Source organism: Meriones unguiculatus, chromosome 16 (assembly GCF_030254825.1).
Source record: "Meriones unguiculatus strain TT.TT164.6M chromosome 16, Bangor_MerUng_6.1, whole genome shotgun sequence".
Classification (NCBI taxonomy): domain Eukaryota; kingdom Metazoa; phylum Chordata; class Mammalia; order Rodentia; family Muridae; genus Meriones; species Meriones unguiculatus.
In genome coordinates this window covers 56,572,399-56,596,897 of record NC_083363.1, presented here as the reverse complement: position 1 = coordinate 56,596,897, position 24,499 = coordinate 56,572,399, and the positions used below count along the sequence as shown (strand labels likewise).

The 24,499-nt window shown below is 41.9% G+C and overlaps 1 protein-coding gene across 20 annotated transcripts in view; it reads right to left on the bottom strand.

Moving 5' to 3' along the window:
- Dst (dystonin) overlaps positions 1-24,499 on the bottom strand; it is a 405,488-nt gene that overhangs the window by 28,482 nt on the left and 352,507 nt on the right. For all 20 annotated transcript variants that reach the window (XM_060369832.1, XM_060369829.1, XM_060369837.1 and 17 more), the window contains 13 exons: positions 22,902-23,133; positions 21,598-21,824; positions 20,356-20,478; positions 20,123-20,224; positions 12,707-12,808; positions 11,100-11,273; positions 10,618-10,773; positions 8,510-8,707; positions 8,029-8,157; positions 5,261-5,431; positions 4,519-4,674; positions 4,013-4,219; positions 1,562-1,681 (listed from right to left, as the gene is read on the bottom strand). In XM_060369832.1, the coding sequence (XP_060225815.1) occupies positions 1,562-1,681; positions 4,013-4,219; positions 4,519-4,674; positions 5,261-5,431; positions 8,029-8,157; positions 8,510-8,707; positions 10,618-10,773; positions 11,100-11,273; positions 12,707-12,808; positions 20,123-20,224; positions 20,356-20,478; positions 21,598-21,824; positions 22,902-23,133 (2,097 nt within the window). The remainder of the gene's footprint in view (positions 1-1,561; positions 1,682-4,012; positions 4,220-4,518; positions 4,675-5,260; positions 5,432-8,028; positions 8,158-8,509; positions 8,708-10,617; positions 10,774-11,099; positions 11,274-12,706; positions 12,809-20,122; positions 20,225-20,355; positions 20,479-21,597; positions 21,825-22,901; positions 23,134-24,499) is intronic.

Genomic DNA, 24,499 nt, shown 5'->3' with positions numbered 1-24,499 from the left:
TGAGATATTGGTTATATATACTGAGATATTGGTTACATATAATTGGTTATAATATTATCCTCTGAGGTAATCTCAAGGTTACAACTACCCAGTTAATTTTTATTTTAATAGCTACACTTTAAATATTTTAAGGTGACCAAATTATTTATTTTGTCTAATAACAGGGGGTAACCACTCTAGGAAAATTTTAAGTAATAACACATTTATAGCACCCCACTCTTTCTACAGCTTACTAGCAGTGAAGGCTGTTTTCATGCTATTCTGAACAGAATCCCTGTGTTTAGAACCAAAAGGTTGACATGGAATTTCTCTTCACAGTAGATACAAACTAAACAGTCTATTGGACTACAGACAGACTAGAGTTTTCTAAGGACAGAAGACCTCAGATGCTGCTAGGAAAGTTTTCTTTTAAAATTGGTTTCCTGGACTGCCTTAAGAAGTGCCTTGGAGAAATGGTAGCTCTAACAACAAACAACACTGGATAAAACAGAGACTCTAATATTCTCTGCATATTCTTTCTTTTTTCTTTTTTTTTCCTGGAATTCTCTAGCTTTAAAATGCAATGTTACCTTCATAAGATTACATAATATCCATGCATAATTCAAATAAGGTATTTTGCTTTGAGCAGGGGACTGATTTCTTTTCATCAGGGGTATAGATGATTCTGGCCACCGTGGCAGCTTGTAAGAAGAGCAAAAGGGGTCAGTCTTAAGCCTCATCTAGCCCAGGGCACATAGGTTTCCTCCCATCAGCCTCTGGTCACCACCCTCTGGGTCATTCCACAGAACACACGTGAAGACGATGCCCAGATTTTCCGAAGAAGGTAAAACTTAATTATCCCGCAGTTTTCTAGCCTTTTAAAATCATCATGTTCTAAGCAGTGATTTATATATGCGTAGAGGTCTGAACTTGTAAAACTGTTCCCAGAAATCATGCTCAGCTGCTCCTACCACACCTTTCTCTGTTCGACTGGCGGCCACTTTGTAACAGAGAGGCAGAGGCACAAAGGAGCTGAGCACAGGAGGCAGAAAGGTACTCTTTGAATGACTAGTGGAAGGAGTGTAAAAGGGAAAATATTCTTTGAAATCTTGTTTCTATATTCTTTTAGTCTCACAAGGAAGCTGATAACTGTTTCTTCAAGAGAAGGAATAAAATCTCTCTCTCTTCCTCTTCCTCACTCTCTCCCTCCCCCTCCCCTTCCTCCTCTGTTTTGCTAAGTTCCCTGCACTGGCTCCACCTGCCTCAGGTTCCCATGCAACTAGGACCATAGGAACCAATCACTGCATCTGGCTCTCTGTCCCTTAGAGTCCAGATTTATCTCCAAGGTGGGACTGTTCCACTCAAAACTGCTAAGGGAGTTGCCATGAAAAGCTGAAAGGGCAGTGCTCAAACAAGCAAAACCCTTAGTATGTTCTAGACTGCAGAAGGGACATCAGTTTTAATTTCATGCTTTATTTTAGGAACTGGCAGCCCCCCCTCGATGAATACACACTCAAACAGGAAAGAATTACCAGTGGCCTTGAAATGGGCAGGGAGTGTGCCCTTTACGGGAGAGGCTCACCTTGTGCTGGGCCAGCTGGGTCTTGATTTTGTCTGGGTCATTGGCAATTTCCAGTTCAGAGTCCAAAGATTTTTCTGACTCTTCCAGCCATTCCATCAGCTTACTCCAAGCTTCATGGAACTGTTAAAGAGACCCACATTTATCCAGAAAGTTGTGGCACATACAATGTTTGAAATTTAGCATATTATAAAACAGAAACAACCACCAATGGATATACTAGAAATCATCAATTTGAAATTTCCCTTGAAGAAAAATGGGTAATGTTCCATTAGCAAATTGCAAAGTGACCCGAGACCGTGGACACGTGTGACTGTGGCCTGAGGTCATGCTGAGGTCATGCAGCTGTCATTCCACACCACACCTGCTTTCTAAGTACAGGTAAGAGGCAGACAATTAAGGAGCTCTAGGGAGCTCCCCTCCTCCCCCTTTGCCTCCTTTTGCTCAATAGTTAACATAAACTCTCAGAAAAATGTGTTTGGTTCATCTGTCTCTACACATCTTGACATTCTTCTGTGCCCAACTCCTGTGTTAAGAAAATGGAATAAAAGGAAAAGTACTCTTGTGAATGAGTCTTTAAACATGGCAAGAAGAAAGGCTGTCTTCTCCTAAATACACGCGGGAGTCTGTCCTCTCAGAGCCCCAGTCGGGACCCACCCACCCACTGCGCTCTGATATGCACAGCACTGCCACGCCAGCATTCTAACAATGTTTAACTCTGTCTGCCAGCCAGGAGCTTGAAATCCTCCTGAGTCAACATATGTCTGTTTCCAGCCACAGTTTTTATTTCTCCTCCTGCTTACTATCTCACAGAAGAGCAATCAGCTGCAAATCCTGGATACAAGCTATGAAACCGGTTAAACGTTATTCCTCATAATAGACTCAGTGAATGAAGAGCTGTGTAACAGAAGCTAAAGAAGCCAGGGTGAGATCCCTGTGCGCCCAAACGCACTGATAACGGAGTAACAGGAGCTGCGTAGTCATAGCAGCACAATCCTGGCACGGGGTCACGGGAGTGCACTAGAGAGCAGCTCGTCAGGAACTCGGCCTCCGTGCCTAGCACGTCCCTCTCAGAGTGCTGATCGATTGAAATGTGAAGGAAAAAAAAAATGAGGCTAAGACAAATTCATGAAGGCGAACATCAGAGATCTACAATCAGTACACGAGTCAAAACTCAGACAGAAGAGGAAAGAAACGAAAGAAATAGTCAGGGGAGGTGCTGGGCAACTTGGCTCTAGAACAGGGGTGGTAACTTCGGGGCTGCTGAGCACTGGAAATCCGCAGGTTCTGAAGGTCATCCTACCGCCAACTCTACTCTTAAGCCACAGGGCAAATGCTATCCGTGTGCACAGAAACAGGAAGACAGAGGGCTGGTTAACCAAATGAGACGTAACGCTGGGCAGAGGCGGAAACGGCAAGCAGCTTCTAGGATCCAACAAGCCTCTGTCGATTAGATGTTCACAACTCAAAAGATACTTGTGGCGAGGGATACAGCAGGTCCAGAATCGCAATTTTCTGGCACAATTGTTGGAGACTGATTCTACTTCAGAGACAGTGACGCTAAGGTGTCACAGTCCTCGCTCAGCAAGGGCTCTGGACCCTTCGAAAGCCTTTACATCCATACTGATAGCTTTAAAGACCAGCACACCAGACTCCTGTAAACCCTTTCAGTAGCTACCCAGTGAGCCTGGCCCTCCAAACAACAGACTCCAATGTTACCAGTGCCAGACAATGGGAGCTGACTGGGGCAAAAGCAGAAATCACAAAACTCAGCCTCAATTTTACGCTGTTTCTACTAAAAAAAAAAAAAAAAATCTCTGCTAAGTAAGGTGGTCCCCCACCCCCGCCTCAGGGCAGGAAGATGTGTAATTTTCCTCTTCTCTGGGGTTAGTTCGGATGAACGTCAGTTAATAACAGCTTAAGAGAGAATGGAAATCTCCCTGTGGGGTTTGTCAGACTCCCCAAATTAAATTAAAAGCAGCCTCCAGAGACACAGACAGAATCAAGTGGGATGGAGCTAACTCACAACCTTCGGGAAGAAATGAAGGCTGTTAACAGGCAGCCCGGGAAAGAGGGGTGCTGATGAAAATGTTTGGCTCACAGAGTTCACAGTATAAAAAGGTCTGGTGTTCCTGTCGGAGGAGGAGAGCAGGGGATGAAAGGACAGGGGGGAAAAGAAACAGACCTCAAGACAAAAACTTATTTTTGGCCTGATGGTTATCTATAAAGTTGAGCTATTTATGGTTTTTCAAATTGAGTCCTCGTGGCCCAACATGGCTGCCAGGACAAAAGTATGATGCCTGAAGTCCAAAGGCAGGCCACAGCCCTTTCAGGAAATGAACACCATGGCTCCTTTTTGCTACACGATACAGCAATGCGAGTGCTGTAATTACACTTTTCAACAGCTCTGGCTCGTACAGTGTCGAGGCCAGGGACCCTCGACAGCTTCGTTACCTGCTTGGCCCTCTTCCTCGCTTCATCCAAGGATCTTCCTCTTTCTACTAACCGCTGAACCACCTTTTCCCATCGGCTCTGCACGCTGATGAGCAGGTTCTTAATGAGCACGACATCTTGTTTCTGACTGAAATACTTCAGGTGGGTTCCGGTTTTGTCTAGCTCTATTATCTGCTCACGGTGAGAGTTAACTTCATTGGCAAAGACCTTTTCCCACAAAAAAAGAGAACATAATCAGAAACAAGGGGAAATGGATTGACTTAAAATAATGTACAACTGTTGCAATGCTTATGTTAAAGGAAAGAGGTGGGGAGGGTGAGGGGTGGACCCAGGAGGAATTAGAAACACAGCAGGGAGTGGATGTGATCAAATTCACTACATGTGTGTACAGAATTCCCAAGGAATAAAAAAAAAAATTTAAAAAAGGAAAGCTTTCCAATTACACTTCTAACGTAAAGGCGGGCTGGTCCGGAAGGCAGGGGCTTCCCATTTGAGGTCTGACATACCTTGTGCTCATCGATTTGAAACAAGATTGTGTCCAAGATGAGACTTGGCCGGGAAGCCATATTCAGAGTTTGTTCGGCCTGGGTGAGCCAGTTGATGAAGTCCTGGAGTGAGTTGTGGAAGTCCATCGCCAGGTGGAGGGCCTCTTCCAATTTAGTCTGCAAAGGGAAAGGACTTAGTATGTGGCACCCGCAGTTCGCTTGCTGCGTTTCAGCTTGGTCAGCTGACGTTGCTGCTGGGGCCGCTGCCCTGAGAGAACGCAATGTAGGTTCCACCAGTGATTTGCTTATAACCTGTTTCTAGCCGATTTGTTTCTGTTTCACCAGGCCAAACTACTGAGATTTCCTAGATTATTTTCTACTGTTTGAAAAAGTGGTTAAGATGCATACTGTAACATAAACTACAAGTGGCTTCTCACCAGTTCTAGGTGAGGGATAAAACATAAGCAGAATTCTATCATTCTCTGTTCTTTATTGTGTGATTAGAATACGATGATTCATAACCTACAACTTGAGTCTGACCAGAGGTAAAAACTGAGCAATACCTGTCCTGTGATATATCTTTATCTGTACTCTGCCCCTGTTCTCTTGGGTTAGAAATAGTAATTTTTAACTTCATCAAACACCAGGTATACGCAAAAACTATGGGCACGATCATGAAAGTTACTGATGGCTGGAAATAAAACAGAACCCAAGAACCGACAACACGTTAACACTGTTCTGTCGTCCTGATCGAAGCACGTACTTTCTTCTCAATGAGTTTGCTTTGCACAGATTCCCATTTCTCTTTCAAGTTGTTTATGTCTTGGTCAACATTTGTCTCTGCAGATTTGGGGCATCTTGCAAGCATCTGCTGTCCTCTCTGCATCAGACTCTTGTATGTTTCTTCTTTGACATCAAAGGCACTACAGACTTCCTAAAACAAGACATCTTCGTGTTACATGTGTCGCCAAAAGACAAAACCTAATAGTTACATTTTTTTTAAATAAATAAAAGACTTGCTTGTAATGTGCATGAATGTTTTGCCTGCATGTATGCACATGTACTGTGTGGTGTGCATGCCTGGTACCTATGAAGGTGAGAAAAGGGTGAGGGTATCAGGTTCCCAGGACTGGAGTTACAGACAGTTCAAGCTGCTATACAGGTGCCATACAGGTGCTTGGAACTGCACCTGGGCCCTCTCTAAGACCAAGGAGTGCTCTTAACCACTGAGCCGTCTGTCCAGTCCCCAGAGGGTGCAGTGAACTTTATTGATGGTACTCAAGAAAGTAGGGCTTCCTGGGCCCCTCCTACTATTCTGGGGGTCTGGGATGGAAACTGTGAGGGAGATGCTCAGGGTCAGGGGCTGAGTTGGGACAGAGACACCTCAGCAACATATCAGAAGATGAAAAGATCTCCCACGCTCATGGCTTGGCAGGATTTACATAGTGAAAATGGCCATCTTACCAAAAGCAATCTACAGATTCAATGCAGTTCTCATCAGATTACCTAACACAATCTAACACAATTCTTTACAGACCTTGAAAGAAAAATTCTCAACTCCATATGGAATAACAAGAAACCCAGAATTGCTAAAACAGTCCTCTACAATAAAAGATCTTTTTTTTTTAAGGTCCATCTACTGTAGGCCGTTCATCTTTCTGGTTTACAGAGCAACCCTAACAAAACAGCTAGGCTCTACTCAATACTGAAATAGCATCTCTGCTTATAGCTACACCCTATGTGCTGAGAAATCTATCGCTGTTTGCTAAGGTCTAACGCAGAAATTAGCACGCTGCCAAGACAGGTCGGGTCTGTGATGCTGGGTCAGCAATTTTACTTCTATAGACTTCCTCCTCTGTAAACTGAGAGAAACTATGTCCCTTTTACCATGAGATAATAACTAAAAAAAAAAAAAAAAAAAAAAAAAAATTAAACTGAGTACAATCAACAAAGAAAGAGTGAAGAAAGATGCTCTGGTTGGTATAAAGGCTACCAGATTATTGGAACCACATTTGAGATATCATTTTCATTTAGAAAATTTGAAATGATGCCAACTAGAATGCTGTGCATGTCCTCTATAGTAAGTACAGGGAACACTGCTTAAATTCAAAGTACAATAAAACAATGGTTACAATTCATTAGAAATTAAGACAATTTTTCTCACATTGATTGAATTATAATGTGGGTTAAATCACAGATCTTATGGAAAGTTCTATCTTCTATATCATACTGCTATTTTCAACTTAATAACTTCTTAAAAAATCTAGATAAATTTAATAAAACCAACCACTTGAAGCGCACTCTTTAGTGATTTGAGTACAGTTACAAGGCTGTTTAACCACTAGTACTAACTACATTTTCATCAGCTCAAAACTTTATTTCTTCATCCTTAAAAAAGAAAAAAAGCACATTTATACCATTATTTTAAAAAGCATTAAATCCTAAGGCAGCCTCGGGTGGCGAATACTTAATTTTGTTCTTATCCTCGTTTCTAGCACAACCAGACCAAAAGGAAACTGAGGCCATGGCACCACTTCAAAGTCTGTCAGAGAAGATTTATTTAGTTTGGGGTTTATGTGTACATGCGTACAGTCACATGCACCACGTGTGAGCAGCAGCCCGAGGGGGCCAGAAGGAGGTACTTGACGCCCTGGACCTAGGCTTACAGGAGGTTGAGCTGTCGTGCAGGTGCTGAGCAGTGAGCCCTGGCCTTCTGCATGAACAACAGATACTCTTTACTGCTGGGATATCTCTCCAGACTTTTTTTTTTAAACATAGAATTTTTAATCAAGGAAATCATATACAGTTATATGCAGAGTTTACATTGATTCTACCTAAACTCAGCATTTCATATGTAGTAGTTCTCTGCAAGCTCTAAAGATAAGTTCTCTGCTTGCAAGTTCTTAGACTCTTTTAAAGTATAACATTCTGCAGGCAGAATTAATTATTAATTGGTCAATGAGTAATGAACTATGTGAAAGCTGTGTAAGAATTTCCAGGGAAGGTACGAACTATTTGAAAAGTCACTCGGGGTTTTCAAAAAGACGAGCACCCTTAGGTTATGAACCAGTAGGCAAGACCACACTGTCATTCGAGCAAATGGGTCTTGCCCAGCTGCAAATGGCAAGCCTGAACCATAGGATTACAGGCACATGATTTTATATGAATTATAATTCTATTAAATTATCAGATTATTTTAGAGATGCTTGTTCATTCTTCAGGATATAACAGATAACAGCTTATGCAATACTGTATTACTACAATCCTTAAAATGTGTGTGTGTGTGTGTGTGAGAGAGAGAGAGAGAGAGATTCTCAAAAACGCTACACTTCTTTAAACCTTTTCCATGTGTTGACATATTATCCTCTGAAAGAAATAGATTTTGACTTGAAAATTTTAATTGCTAAGTGGTATTTTCTAGCAGTTATACACGGTGATTTCTGCCACCAAACTTTAATCTTTTAACTGTATGTTCTTCTATTATTATTTCTGTATCACCAGGGCGAGGGCTGTAGAAAATACTATACGTACCAGGTGTGAGTTAAGCTGTTCTTTGGCTGTTTCTGGGAGACCTCCCACAGGTTTGGATGCCAGGAGATGACGCTCTGTGTCAGTCAGCCACTGCTGCAAATCTTCAATTTCACCGTGGAACCCTTTGGCCTGCAGTGATAGGCATTTTAAGTTTGTGTCACAAATACTATCACTTTCAAGCAAGGTCAAAATGGCCCCAGCCTGCTAAACCCTTCTCTGCATCTTATAGGAAGCCGGGTGCCGGGGCCTGGCTCAGGCAGTGCCTCGCTGCCCCAGCACTCCAAGAAAGCTCAGGACATAAGAGTATTAGGCTAAGAACTGGAGCTCTGCCTTCTCACCTCTCTATTCGTTATCCCACTTATCCGTACCCCGCTCTTTAAAGCATCCACATTAAATATCTATGTGTGAGCTCGTGAGGCCGGCTCACATTTCTTCGGGCTTGAACACCAGCTCACGTCTAGGGCTTATTCTCTTTATTCACCTGGCGCAAGGCACTGTCCAGCTGCTGCTTCCTTTCATCTGTTTTTTCCAAAATATCCTGCCAGCGCTGATTGAGGATCTGGAGCTTGTATTGGAGGTTGCTTGCTTCTTCTCCCGCACTTGATGCAATGAGATCATTTCCTGCTTTGTTGACTGCTTCCACGGTGGACTGGTGGGCTAACACGTCATTCTGGAGCACCTGAAATTGTTAATATGATCATTGGCTGGATATACAGTGACAGCACTTAGAATGTGATTTTTGTTTGTTTGTTTTGTTTTTTTTTGTGGCAGGGAGCGGGTCTCGTGTATCCCAGTCAAGCCTTGAACTTAAGACATAGTTAAGGAGGACTTCGAACTTTTTTTTGTGGGTTTTGTTTTGTTTGTTTGAGACAAGGTTTCTCTGTGTAGCCCTGGCTGTCCTAGAACCCACAGAGATCCACCTGCTTCTGCCTCCCAAATAGTGTGATTAAAGGTGTGTGTCACCAACGTACAGCTGATTTTGAATTTCTAATCCTTTTTCCACCTCTCAAGTGCTGGATATGGATGAGATACCACATCCAATTTCCGGTAGCGCTGAGGGACCAAACCTAGGTCTTCATGAATGATAAGTAAGGGGCCTACCCACTGAACCACACTTCCCGTCCACGTTCCTGCTTTATTTTCTAGATGTGAAACACACTGAAACAAAAACCTCAGAGCAGAACGTTTTAAAGCACAGACTTCCTTCCCTTCAACTTGTGGTTTCCTAGATAGACACACCTTTACTTGAGCACAAACACTGCCAGTTATTCCCACTTCAACGGCCTGTAATTGATACACTACATATTTCTGTAGAGACTACAATTAGATGGTTAAAACACTTTCATTGATTCAAGTCTGTTTTAATTTGATCTTAATGTCTTAAGCGATATTTTTACTCCTATAACTCACTTTTCCAAATACAAAATTATCACAGATCTAAGACATGTATTTTGTAATTGCTGTTTTGAAAGAAGAAACATATTTCTCTGTTCACTCATTGAAGGGATGCTGGAACTACTAATTTGAAAGGACTCCTGTTTGTACTAGCTAAAGAGTTCATTATAACCCTACTCGACCATTCACTGATGTGTGTTTCGCAAGAACAGAGGAAAGACTGTCATCTCTTATCCTGTGCAAGACATCACACATCTGGAGAGGAGGGGGACACAGACCCGGAAGCCTTTCCAGACGAGAGAGGCAGCACCCAGAGCATTGCTCCTCTGACTAGTCAATCAGTTTGCGAGTCAGATGAGTCAGTGTTTTCCAAAGGCACAAACCCGGCTGAGTGAGGGGTCAGCTCTGGAAAGCAGCTGGTTGTCATGATAACAGCAGGAACCGTGTCCTCGAGGCCTGAGAATTAAGCACTGCCAGCGTCCTACAGTTTACAGTTCATAGGACAATTCTATAAAATTCCTTCCTCTAATGCTCAGAGGCAGGCGGAGACCACAAGCAGAGGATAGAAACTTTCAGCATTGGTTTTGGATCTTTCAAAGATGAAGGGGAAAAAAAAAAAAGAAAAAGAAAAAGGCAAAAGGGCTATTTCTAAGCAGTCAGGTGAACAGTTAGAGGTTCCCACAGATCTGCAGCCTGGATGACCTGGTTGGGTGTCTTGCTTTCCACCCCCATTACGCACAGTTCTGATCACTGCCGTAGGCTACATTTAAGACAATTGCCAGATTTCCTAAGACGTAAATGCTTCTACAAACTCACGGCATGAGAACAAGCATACTTTGTTTTTGTGAAAGTTATTCTGGCAAGTTACTGCTGCTCAGGTGCCCAGAGACATTAAAAGATGTGGCGGAACAATAGCATTTTCAGCCTGGGAGCTTTCAGGCTATTTCCTACAAACGTAAAAAGTATGTGACGTTAACTCAGTGGCAGGTACAATCAGGGATTAAATCTTCGCCGTTCGCCATGCAGCCCTGGTTGCTACATTTGATAACTGTTAGCCCACACAGGGAGGAAAATACTTTTACTGTACTCCCTTAGGCAGCACATCTCAGGCAATTTAACGGCAAGTAATCTCTGTAAGAGTCATAAACTTGAAAGAGTCAAACATTAGCAATGACAGACAGTAACGGTACGTACGTGGTGCTTAGCGAGCTCAATTTCAATGGCTTTCGGGTCCCCTCCAACAGGTTTCTGCTCACTCAGCAAGCCCTTGGTGTGCGTCAGCCATGCCAGGAGCTCGTCCAGGGCGTGCTGGAACTGACCCAGGGCCAAGAGAGCACCCTCAAGCTTGTGCTGCCGAGAAGCAGAGAAGAAGGAAATCCACTTAGATTTTGACATCATGAATGATGTGCCCTTAGAAAACAAGGGCAAAACCCAACTGTTTAACGCCGCCCGAGTCCATCCTCATAGCTCGGCAATCTACTCATGCTCTAGTTTGATATTTTGTGTGTTCATTTGTGGTGGTTAAATATGGCACAAACCGGACAATCTTAGTAAGAAAATGTAGGTGCTTCCAAAGTGCACTGATGTTGACTGCTAGCCTGATTCTTGATAACTGTTTTATATTGCTGTTTGAGAGTGTCGGTGTGCACTGTGTGATCCTGAGTCCTGTCAGTTACCTGTCTGCTGACAATTCTCTCATCCAGGCTATCATATATGAGTTTCAGCTCCATCAACGGGTCCTGAACAGTGTGTTTGTCACTTTCCTCTTTTACTTTCTTCAGCAAAAGCTCTGCTTGATGGTTCAGTCTTTCCATTTCTATCTGCTGCTGATAAGCCTCTGACTTAAATTGCTATATAAAAACACAAGGAACATTAAAAACATCAGTAACTTTAAACCAAAAATATTCTAAGATTTACATTTCCCATTGAAAGCAGAAGAGGTAGAAGTTTCCCGCCTTTATTCAATGTTCTATGAATAGCTACAGTTTTGGTGTTTCATTTTTATTCTGTATGGTAAAATTTAATAAATCCCATGGAGAAATGTCCTGTAGTATCTGATTTTATGTTAATGTACATAAAAACCCAGGAAACAATGCCTTTAAGAAACTTAGCAGCTCCTGCTCTCAAGTACACATTAGGCATTCCCTCATAATTTTCATGTTTTTACAGCTGTGTTGTATTTGTTAACGATTATTTCTATTTTTCACTGTTGATGTAAAATAAGTTATAATTACAACTACCACTTAGGAGAGACACCTTGCTATAGAGCTCTGGGTGGCCCTTTACCACTGTTTTGTTTAGGCTTGCCTCAAACCCATGGCGATCCTCCAGCCTCAGCCTCACCAGGCTGCGTGGTACAGACCTGTGCCATCACGTGAGCCTCCGGATCAACATCCCTTTGCCTGCTCTTTCCTAAATGGCTGACAGGCACTTAATGAGCTTTTCCTGCTCTTTCCTAAACAGCCAACAGGCCCTTAATGAGCTTTGTTTTATCAACCAACATTTTTATTAACAAAAGAACATGTTTATTTGAATCTCTGATATTAATTAGTGGCTAATATTACAATACTTTATCAATTATAGTAATTACAACAGACTACTGAATGATAAGGCACATTATAAAAGTTTCAGAAAGGTGCCTACTTTATAAAATGACAACAGTTCAACTGAATAACAGCGATGGTATAAGGATCTCAATGGCACGATCCAAAAATCTGGCCATCCCCTCTCCACACACATGCCCTCCGTTCAGATATGAGCGTATCTAAAAGGCTGTACATCACATTCTAGGCATAGTTGCTTTAAGTGTATAGCTTTTGGAGTGAGTTACAAATCTTGTCTCCCCTTTTTTGCTTATTTATAATTCTATAACGAAAAAAAACATAATTAAAAGAAAACAGTCCTTCATTTTAAAAAAATAAGCGCTTACTTACACTTACAACATGTAGGTATCATTATAAAACAATAGTAGGGCCTGTGAAATGCATCAGTGGGGAAAGGTATTTGCTACCAAGTCTGATGACCCACGTCTGAGCCTCAGGATCCACACCATGGAAGGAGAGAGCTGCCTACAAGTTCTTTCCTGACCTCCTTACATGTGTGGCACAGTCGCGTGCAAACACACATGGCAAGTGAATGCAAGCAACAGAAATAAGAAGCACAGTTTAGAACTCAATATACAATGTTTCCATTATGTAAACTAAATGAACTTATGTGGGAAATTGGGTAAATCAGTAAATTTAAAATATCGCGGTTCTTTACCAACCTGGAGCCCCACACATACCTTCAACTCTTCAATCTGCTGCTTGACAGTCTCTAGATCCGTTCCAATTGGAGACATTGAGGCTAACTTATTGCCTGAGATGTCAACCCAGTCAAACACTGCCTGAAAGACACATTTTCCACGTGTTATAATGGTTTCTCTGCAACGGCCTTGGCTCTGGTGTCCCAGGCAAAGGCAATAGCTAGAAGAAATTATGAAAGGTGCCTACTTAATAAAACTAAGACAGTTCACCTGAATAAAAACAGTAATATAAAATAGCTCCTCAAATACCAAGTAAATGTCACCTCCAGTTCTGCACCAAAGCTGGCAAAAGAAATCCTATTCTTAAATTATCAAGCACTTTCAAAGAAAAGTTCATTTAAATAAGTTTATACATTCAATCATGAAAGTGAAAATTCCCATTTGTTTATACAGAAATACACTGAGAGAAAAGGTCCAAATGCATCTGCTTATTCAAATAACCAAGAGGGTCACTGTTCAGCAATTCGTCTAACCTTCGCATTCTACCTAGATTAACATTAAAATCCTGCACATGATTAAGATTACATCTCCCAAATCAATGGACTAACTCTCCAATAAAAAGACACAGGCTAACAGAAGGGATGAGAAAACAGGAGCCATCGTTCTGCTGCATACAAGAAACACACCTCAGCAATAAAGATAGACATTACTTCAGACTAAAGGGCTGGAAAAGGATTTTCCAAGCAAAAGATCCAAGAAGCAAGCTGGACTAGCTGTTCTAATATCTAACAAAACAGACTTGAACCAAAATTAATCAAAAGAGTTATGCAAGGACATTTCGCACTCAAAAGGAAAAATCTAGCAAGATGACTTCTCAATTCTGAACATCTATGCTCCAAGTGCAAGGGAGCCCACAATCATAAACAAAGCATTACTAAAGCTTAAATCCCACATTAAACACCATACGTTAATAGTGGGAGACTTCAACACCTACCCTCACCATTGGACAGGTCACAGAAACAGAAACTAAACAGAGAAATAATGAAACTAACTGAAGTTATGAATCAAATGGACCTAATAGATTTTACCTAAATATAAAAGTGGACCTACAGAACATTTCACCCAAATATAAAAGTGGGAGTCGTGTGGAAATGTGGGGAGGGAAGGACAGAAGGGCCTGGAGGGACAGAAGGGCTCCACAAGAAGACCAACAGAGCCAATTAACCAGGGCCAAGAGGGGCTTGAAGACACTGATGAATCAACCAAGGACCATGCATGGACGGGATCTAGGTGCCCTACAAAGATGTAACTGATAGGCAGCTTAGGCTTCATGTGGGTTCCCTAGTAAAGGGAGTGGGGACTGTCTGTAACATGGACTCTTTTTTTGCCTGCTTTTTGAACACTCCCTCCTGGCAGGACTGCCTCACCAGGCCACAGGGGAAGAGGATGTGCTCAGTCATGATATGACTCGATGTGCTGGTGGGTTTTTAGGGGGAGCTCCTCTTTTCTGAGGAATAGGAGAAGGGGGATAATAGAGAAAATAAAAGGAGGGTGGGACAGGGAAAAAATTGGGAGGGTGCTACATCTGGGATGCAAAGTGAATAAAAAGTTAATTAATTAAAAATTATCAAATAACTAATGAAAATAACCAAATATTAAATTGAAAAAAAAATGTGGCTTCTTAGCACCTCATGGAGCCTTCTCCAAAAGTGACCATATAGTCGGTCACAAAACAAGCCTCAAGAGATACAAGAAAACTGAAATAACTCCTTGTATCTTTTCAGATGACCATGGATTAAAGCTGGAATTCAACAACAATAGAAACAGCAGAAAGTCTACAAACTCATGGAAACTGAACTACTCTCTACTCAATGATCACTAGGTCAGGGGAGAAATAAATAAACAAAAAAGAAATTAAAGACTTTCTAGAATTCAATGAAAACGAGGGTGCACCATACCCAAATGTATAGGAAACAATGAAAACAGTGCTAAGACGAAAGTTCATAGCTGTAAGCACCTTCATAAAGAAACTGGAGAGATCTCACACTAGTAGCTTAGTAGCTCACCTGAAAGCTCTAGAACAAAGAGAAGCTAATATACCCACGGAGCAGTTGGCAAGAAATAACCAAAGTCAGGGCTGAAGTCAATAAAATAGAAACAGAGAATACAAATAATCAACAAAAACAAGACCTTTTTTTTTTTTTGAGAAAATCAACAAGATAGACAAATCCTTAGCCAAAATAATTAAAAGACAGAGAAACAGTATCCAAATTAACAAAATAAGAAATGAAAAGGGGGCCATAACACCAGAGACTGAAGAAATACAAGGAATCATTAGGTCTTATTTCAAGAACCTATACTCCACAAAATTGAAAAATCTCAATGAAATGGAAGATTTTCTTGATATATTTCACTTACCAAAGTTAAATCAAGACCAGACAAGCTATTTAGATAGTCCTATAACCCCTAAAGAAATAGAAAAAGTCATTAAAAGTCTTCCAAACAAAAAAAAAAGGCCAGATAGTTTTAGTGCAGAATTCTACCAGACTTTCAAAGAAGAGCTAACACCAATACTCCTCAAACTATTTCTCAAAATAGAAACAGGAGGAACATTACCAAACTCATCCTATGAGGCCACAGTCACTCTGATCCCTAAACCACACAACAACTCAACAAAGAAAGAGAATTTCAGACCCATTTCCCTTATGAACACTGATGCAAAAATACTCAATAAAATACTTGGAAAGAGAATCCAAGAAAACATCATCAACGCTATCATCTACCATGATCAAGTATACTTCATCCCAGGGAGGCAGGGATGGTTAAATATATGAAAATCCATCAATGTAATCCACCATGTAAACAAGCTGAAAGAAAAAAAAAACACACATGAACACCTCATTAAATGCTGAAAAAGCCTTTGACAGAATTCAACATCCCTTCATGTTACAAGTATTGGAGAGATCTGGGATACAACACACATATCTAAACAAAATGAAGGCAATATACAACAAACCTATAGCCAACATCAAATTAAGTGGAGAAAAACTTAAAGCAATTCCACTAAAATCAGGGACAAAACAAGGTTGTTCACTCTCTCCATACCTCTTCAATATGGTACTAGAATTTCTAGCTAGAGCAATAAGACAACTAAAGGAAATCAAGGGGATACAAATTGGAAACAAAGAAGTCAAAGTATAGTATCAAAGACGATATGATACTATACATAAATAACCCCCAAAATTCTACCAGAGAGCTCCTACAGCTGATAAATACATACAGTGAAGTGGCTAGATACAAAATGAATTAAAACAAATTAGTAGCCCTCCTTGACACAAGTGATAAATGGGCTGAGAAAGAAATTAGGGAAACAACACCTTTCACAGTAGCCACAGATATATAAAGTACCTTGGTGTAACTCTAACAAAGCAAGCCAAAGACCTATATGACAAAAACTTCAAGTTTTTGAGAAAGAAATTGTATAAGATATCAGAAGATGATAAGATCTCTCATGCTCATGGATTAGTAGGATTAACATAGTAAAAATGGCCATCTTACAACAAACAATCTACAAATTTAATGCAATTTTCATCAAAATTCAAAACACATTTTTTTTACAGACCTGGAAAAGAGCAATTCTCAATTTCATAAAACAAAACAAAACAACAACAACAAAAAACCCAGGATAGCTAAAACAATCCTGTTACAATAAAAACTTCTGGACGTATCACCATTCCTGACTTCAGGGTGTACTACAAAACAATAGTAATAAAAACCGCATGGTACCAGCATAGGAACAGACTGATAGATCAATGGAATCTAATAGAAGAACCAGAAATAAACCCACACACCTACGGACACTTGATTTTTGACAAAGAAGCCTAGACCATACAATGGAAAAAAGACAGCATCTTCAACAAATGGTGCTGGTCTAACTGGATGTCTACATGTAGAAGAATGAAAATCCACATTTATCAGCCTGCACAAAATTCAAGTCTAAGTGGATCAAAGACCTCAACATAAAACCAGATAACTGTACCTGATAGAAGAGAAAGTGGGGAATAGTGTTGAATGTACTGGCACAGGAAACAAATTCCTGAACAGAATACCAACGGCTCAGGCTCTAAGATCTATAATTAATAAATGGGACCTCATGAAACTGAAAGGCTTCTGTAAGGCAAAGGACACTGTCAATAGGACAAAACGAGAAGCCTACGGAATGGAAAAAGATCTTTACCAACCCTATATCCAACAGAGGGCTAATATCTAACATAGATAAAGAACTCAATAAATTGAACACCAACAAACTGAAAAACCCAATAAAAATGGGGAACAGAGGTAAACAGAGAATTTTCAACAAAGGAATCTAATGGTGGAGAAGCACTTTAAAAATGTTCAATGTCCTTAGTCATCAAGGAAGTGCAAATCAAAATGATTCTGAGATTCCATTTTACACCTGTGAGAATGACTGTGATGAAAAATTCAAGTGACAGCATGTGCTGTGAGGATACAGAGCAAGGGGAGCCCTAATCCATTGCTGATGAGAGTGCAAACTTGTACAACCACTCTGAAAATCAATCTAGTGCTTTCTCAGAAAATTGGGATTAGATCTACCTTAAGACACAGCTATACCATTCCTGGTCATATACCCAAAAGACACTCCACCATACAACAAGGACATTTGCTCAACTATGTTCATAGGTGCTTTATTCATAATAGCCAGAAACTGGAAACAACCTAAATGTCCTTTAACTGAAGAATGGATACAGAAATTGTGATAATCTAAACAATGGAATACTACTCAGCTATTAAAAACAAAGACAGCATGCAATTTTCATGCAAATGGATAAAACTAGAGAAGATCCTGGGTGAGGTAACGCAGACCCAGAAAGACACACATGGTATGTACTTACTTACAAGTAAATATTAGCTATAAAGTACAGGATAACCATGCTACAATCCAAAGACCCAAGGATGGCCCAAGGGAAGATGCTTGAATTTCGCTCAGAACAGAAAATAAGATAGACTTCTAAAGGAGATGGAAGGAGGGATCAGGGTGGGAGGAGGGAAATGGGGAGGGGATCAGGTATGCAGAAATCAGGAGTGGTGGTGTGGGGAAGGAGGACCTAGAGAGAGAATGGATATCACTGGAAACGGGGGTGGGAGTGGGGGCAGCTCTGGGACTGGGAGGCTCCTGAGAGTAAGGGTAAAGACGGAGCAGAGCTTAAGGAAATGGCAAGCCAATGATTGGCCCACCTCATGGGAGAGAGCCAACCCTGTCACTGTTAATGATAGTCTGCTATGGTTGCAGACAGGATTCTAGCATAACTGTCTTTTGAGAGGCTTCATTCAGCAGCTGACAGGAACAGATGCAGAAACCCAGGTTGAACTCAGGGAGTTCTGTGGAAGAGTGGGAGGAAGGATTGAGGGAGCTGGAGGAGTCAAGGACACCACAACAAGACCTACAGAGTCAACTACTTTGAGCCCATGGGGAGCTCACAGAGACTGGACCACCAACCAAAGAGCGCGCACAGGCTGGGCCTAGAACCCCCACACATATGTAACAGATGTGCCGCACGGTCATCGTGTGGGTCCCCTAACAACGGGAGCAGGGGTTGTTGCCTGCAGCTGGATCCCTTCCCCCTAGCTGGGCCGCTTTGTCAGGCCTCAGTGGGAGAGGATGCGCCCAGTCGTGCTGCGACTTGAGGTGCCAGGGAGGGTCGGCACCTTGGGGGCCTCCCTGTCTCTGAGAAGAAGAAGGGGGATTGGGAGAGAGGGAGATGAGGGTGGGACTGGGAGAGAGGAGGGAGGGGCTGGGATAAGGCTATGAAGGGATTAAATAAATAAATGAAAAAGACAGATTACCATTCGTGTGAACTGCGGCTGACTTCAGAGTCCACTACTGTCTCTACTCCTTTAAGGTCTGCACACGTTCTACACACATTTTTCAAGGCAATGAATGTATAACATCATTTTACATTTTAATGAGGTGGACAAGAGAAGATAAACCTTATAAACTATCTAATGTGTTTAAACGACCATTAATCAACCCTAATTACTTAAGCAGCATCCTGGGAAGAAAGCATATTTCACTTCCTAATCAAGCCCTGAGCCCTATGGAGTACCTAGAGCTACATTCCAGCTACTGCAACACAACTGAGTAAACCAAGTTGCCACTCGTGGCAAACAAGACCCGTGATGGCCCTTACTCCTCTGCTGCTGGCGGGGAGTCTGTGTGAAATCACAGTGCCTTGCCCATGGCTCCCAAGGGGCCTCACACAGTGGTGGTAGCAATCACTTCTTGCCACGGAAGACAGCCCCACTCAAAAGACTCGCCATCACGACGCAGCCTCACGCAGAGAGAGTGGGAATCCACTGTGGACTCCGGTGTGGCTATCAGTGGTCACTGGTTATTTAAGCAAGAAATCGTTACTTTGCTTGGGGTGGTGTGCGTGTGTGTGTGTGTGTGTGTGTGTGTGTGTGCAAGTGGACACACACCTACGGGAGTTATAATAAGGTGTTATTTGTCATGAAGAATTTTATGTATTTCCAAAGTTCAAAGCCCTTTTAGTTGGCATAAAGCCTTGCTGGTGGCATTTATTTTTTTCAAACATAGGATGAAGCGGCATAATGAAAGAGGAAAGAACGTTCTCATATGAGCTTTAAAATAATATTCACTTTAGTGTTACCGAGATACTTAGAGAGGGGTTTTCCATGCCGAAAAAAGTAGAAGAGATTAAACCTCTGTTAGGAAACAGGACAAAGTGGAGGAAGGTACAGAAGAAACGTCCCCAAGCTGACCTCAAGAGAACCTTAATATTAAAAAACCAAACAGTTTCTTACTGGCTAACCAACTGAACCAGCACCTTGAGGAGATATGAGAAACAAGAATTTTAACACTTACACACATGGAAAAGAAGAAAGCACCTTGATGCACCCAGTTATGAGCCAATAAAATAGAAATCTATTTTAGTACACAGAGAAAGCGTTGGCGTCACGTCAGTTCTCTTTAATTCTGACTTCAGTTAAACTTGGTGATATTTTTAGCCTGTGTTTATCCCTTTCATATTATTTCACTCAACTTTAGAACAGAACTAAGACTGTTCCCTGTCACTTGACTGCCTGGTACTCAACAATTTATAAAAATTACTGTGTGGGAATATTTACTTTCACTTAAAAAAAAAAACCCACCACATTAGAACACTTCTTTTCAAAGTAAATTTCACTGACGTGTGTACAAATCCACATTTAGTTGCATATATAAATCCGTAAGTCTAAACAGTAAGAAATGTCTTCTAAAAAGTTGAGTCAAAGTAGCTGTGGCAAATACAGGAAGAGATCTGTCTGCAGTCGCACAGTCAAAGTGTTGGGCTGGTACCAACCTGTAAATGTATAGACACCCATAAACGAGATCCCCCTTCCAGATGAGACCGGCGGACATGGCAACCAACTCACCTGCAATCCATCCTGGTACTGGACAGCAGCTTGCATGGCCTCTTCCAGTTTGTCAACCCGGTCTTTCCAAGCTTTGTTTAGAGAATCCCATGCTGAATTTAGCTACAATGCAAATGGAGTAAGTCCTTTGAGTGTAAAATATTTATACTTTCAACTAATTGTAAAAACAGGTGTTAGCTTGCCAAGTCTTGAGGAAGGCATTCACGCAAATGTGGAAAACAAGTCATTGGTACCTCGTCTATGCTCTTCTTGACAATGGGCTTGTCAGGCTCCCCACACGCGGCGATGAGCTCAGAGCCCAGCGAGATGACCATGTCGAGCTCCTCTTGAAGTCCATCGATCTCCTCTCTTATTGCCTAGAATTCAAAACAGAGCCTCAAGACACCATGCAAAGCCATACCAAAACCAAGACAAGATGTCGCACAGAGCCGCCCATGGAGATTCCTACTCGACATGAGCACCCTTCGTTTTCTTTTAGTTCCCAAATTCATACAATCATTTTTTTTGAACGAGAAAACAAAATGAGTATCTTAGAGAAAATAGTATACTCTAATGCCAAATCTTTACTATAAAGATAAAAATATCAATGTGACAAAATACCAGAGCAATTTAAAAGTACTCCAAGTACTGTGAAGAACTTAAAGCCATTTTGTTTTTCACAGTTAGTTTGCCTGTATCTGTTCAAAATAGACACAAAGATTTTGTGGAAAGTCATGTATCTGTTGGGAAACTCTTGATAGCCTGCCTTTGGAGTTCCATGCTATGTCATCATGCTGGGTAGGACCTGTCAACTGCTGATACATCATGGTCACAGTTAAACGCACCCACCCAGGAATGAGTATTTAGTAAGCACGAACAAAGCCCTAAATCAAACACTTGAAAAGGAAATACTTGCCTAGTCTTCTTCAAGGACCCATAATAAAAACAAACAAACAAACAAACAGTATCCAGAGTGGGCAATAATTCTACCACATCTTGAAGCTTATCACTGGGGTGTCAGAAATGACATGCCGAGGCAAGGGAAAGAGCGTAGGGCACACCAGACTCTCAAGTGAACACAGTGGTGAAGGACCAGCAGAATGATGCCTGTGGCAAAGTGGGCACCAGCTAGTGTATGCAAGGCTGCTTCTGGGCTCTACCCAGCAGGGGGTGGGTGCATCCGAGGAATTTTAGGCAGCAGGATAGAGACAGCAACAGGGCTGGAGGCCGGCAAGGGCGGACATCCTGTCCTGAGATTACCTGGGAGGCCCTGAAACCAGCACTAGCAGTGCCGATGCAGAGAGATGCTGTAAGGCTAACTCCAAGGGACATTTGTGAGTCCATTATTTCTTGGTACTCACTATGCATCCCACGTTCAGAACTAAATGCAAATATTAATGGCGTAATTTTTCAGTTATACACAGAACTGGGGTGTTATCATGCTGAACTTAGTTTTTTGTTTGTTTGTTTTAGTTGAAATGAGTTCCGTTTCTTACCTCTGCTGCTTCCTGCTGCTGTTTTACTATTGAGGGATCGATTCCAGGATCTTCCAGGTCCCGGATGAAATCTTGAGTGTCTTTAGTGGTAACGACCAATGACATGTGATCACACCAGAATTTTTCGGCCAGTTCCATAACATCCAGCAGTTTGGCTTCCCTCTCTTCTACCAGCGTGTGTATGTTTCCCCAGATGAAAACCATTTGGTCCAACTTATCCTGCACAGCTGCACAGTAAAACAATGTCAGCCAAGATGCTGCTCATCTTCATACAGGCAGAGCTCACACAGCAAGCAGCCATTCAACTTGCCAAGTGCACAGGCCGGACCGGGTTCCCATTAACGGAAGTCTGTGCGTTACCACGGCGCCCAAATCCCACACAATGCACAATTCACGGGTCCACCCAGGCTGACCAAGACTTCTTACAAAAGTTGATGCTTAAGGCTACATGAGTTCAGAGTAGACTCGAGTTTACCAAGTTTGAAGTTCACTAAGGCTGGCCTTAAAGCCAAATCCAGTAAGTAATTAACCTGACATATTTTCTTACTCTCCTTAAGAACAAAATGGCCTGTTTAGTCCCAGGAACGGAACAAGAAGGGTTTGTGTTTCTGACTTGCTTCTGGAATGCTTGTATTTACACTCCTAATCCAAGAGGAAGAGCACATTTACAAAATTCTTCCTTCTGACTCACAGATATTCTGGAGGTTGTGGGATGGAGCAGGTGTGCTGGAGAAGATACTAAAATTGTACCCCCACCTTTGACTTTATTGGCATTGATTTTAGTCTTACAGACTGAGAGACTCAGAGAACACACAGTCATTATATGACCACGTTTTGCTTTCAACCAGTTGATTTTACCAACTGAGAACGACGTTAAAGGACTTTTGCATAGTTTGCACATCACCGTGCAAACATGTTATCGACCTAGCATTCTGCTCTGCAGCTGGGCTATCAATGAACAGCACAGAAATCTAGAGCTATTTTAAAAGTAAAGTTGAGGCCAGGCATGGAGATGTGTCTTCCCCAGCACTTGGAAGGTAGAGGCAGATGGATCTCCACGAGCATGAGGTCAAGCCTGGTCTACACAGCTATCTCCAGGCCAGCCAGTGCTACATAGAGAGAGAGCCTGTCTCAAAAAACCAACCAACCAACCAACCAACCAACCAACCAACCAACCAACCAACCAACCAGCCAACCAAACAACCAACCAACCAACCAACCAACCAGCCAACCAAACAACCAATCAACCAAACAAGTCGACAGAAAGGAAAATGGAGTCTGTTTCATCACTCCGAAATCACTACCTTTGGCAGATATGTCTTTCTCGGTGCCCTCGGACCTGGCGATCATCTCCTCTCCCCTCTGCCTCAGGGTCTCGTACAGTGGCTGCAGCTTCTCCATGTCCACAGACACGCTCTTATTTTCACCGATCTGCTCCTTGATCTTCTCAACCTCAGCAGAGATGGACGGCGGCTGCCTCAGACGCTCCACGATGCGCTCCAGGCTCTCTAGGATCTGGTCGATCTTGTCGTGGAACTACGAGAAAAACAATGGGGTCACTGTAATGGCACAGGCAACACTTCCTTCAGCTAAAAGCAAAAGGCCCTTTGCCAGCATTTCCATCGAAAACTTACAACCAGCTGGTGCATGAAGCCATGCCTAAACTCTGCACTTAGGAAGAGGATTCTTGAGTTTCCCATCAAAAGGTGGCTTATTCATTAATCGTCTACACTCCTTGGCAGCAATATGAATCTGAACCTGACACTTAACTTTATTGCAATTCAACCCCCCCCCCCCTTTTTTTTTTTTTAAATAAGCTTCACATTTGGCTGTCAAAACTGATTATTTGTTTAAAACAACCATTCTGAAATCCTAAAATGTTATGCAAGTACATGCAAATTCATAGGTGGTTTTGTAGGTTCACTATAATTCCTTGAGTTATATACTTCCTGAACTGGAAAAAAATAATGTAAAATTAAACAAAATAAAAACACGTGTCCAAAGTTGTATCCAAAGTTTGTATTTAATTCATAGCTGGATAAAAGGAAACAATTTTAACTTTCTATTTGTAAGGGTGGAGTTACACAATGTCACAAGCTGTGTCTATTTTAACCTCTGTACTAGCTTTCCAGTGGGTGCGAACTGCTGAGGGCGGGCCCAGCTCATTGTGGGTGGCGCCATTCCTGAGCAGACGGTGCAGGCTCGGGGGAAGCAGGCTAAGCATGGACCTGTGAGGAGGACCAAGCAGTATTCCTCCATGGTTTCTGCTTCACCTCCTGCTTGAGTTCCTGCCCTGCCGCCCCACAACGATGGACTGTGGCCTGGGAGTGTCAGACGACACAAACACACTCCGCAAACTTCTCAGTCGCTTCTGGTCAGATTATTTTCCTGCAGCGACTGAAGGGAAACTAGAACACGCACTTAGGATTGCAGAAAATGCCACCCCAATGCCTGGTATCTGATGATAAAAACTAAACCTTGGAAATGGTTTTTAATACCTACAGGTATTAAAAAAAGAAAAAATCCACCTCTTGACAAAGACTCTGTTTACTATGTAATATTCTTATCTTTTTTATTTGGCTTATTGTTCAGGTTTTTCTCTCAATGCTTTTGTAAGTAAATTTGTATTGCTAATAATTTTAAGTGTCTTTTATCTCCCCAGTGTCAAAACTGTGTTCCACTTATGGTGTACACTGAGCAAGTAACTGACCATTGCTCCAAGTAGGTTTCCTACTCACTGAAAATTCTTCTTTATTGTACCCTGAAGGAGGCAGAGAAACCTAAGAGTTGGCTGCAAACTAATCCCACCTCTGAGAGAAAAGGCAATGTGTTCAGCGACATCATTTAAGATGAAATTTAATTGGGGGGGGGGGTCAAGGAAAATGCCTTTTGTATGCGTGGC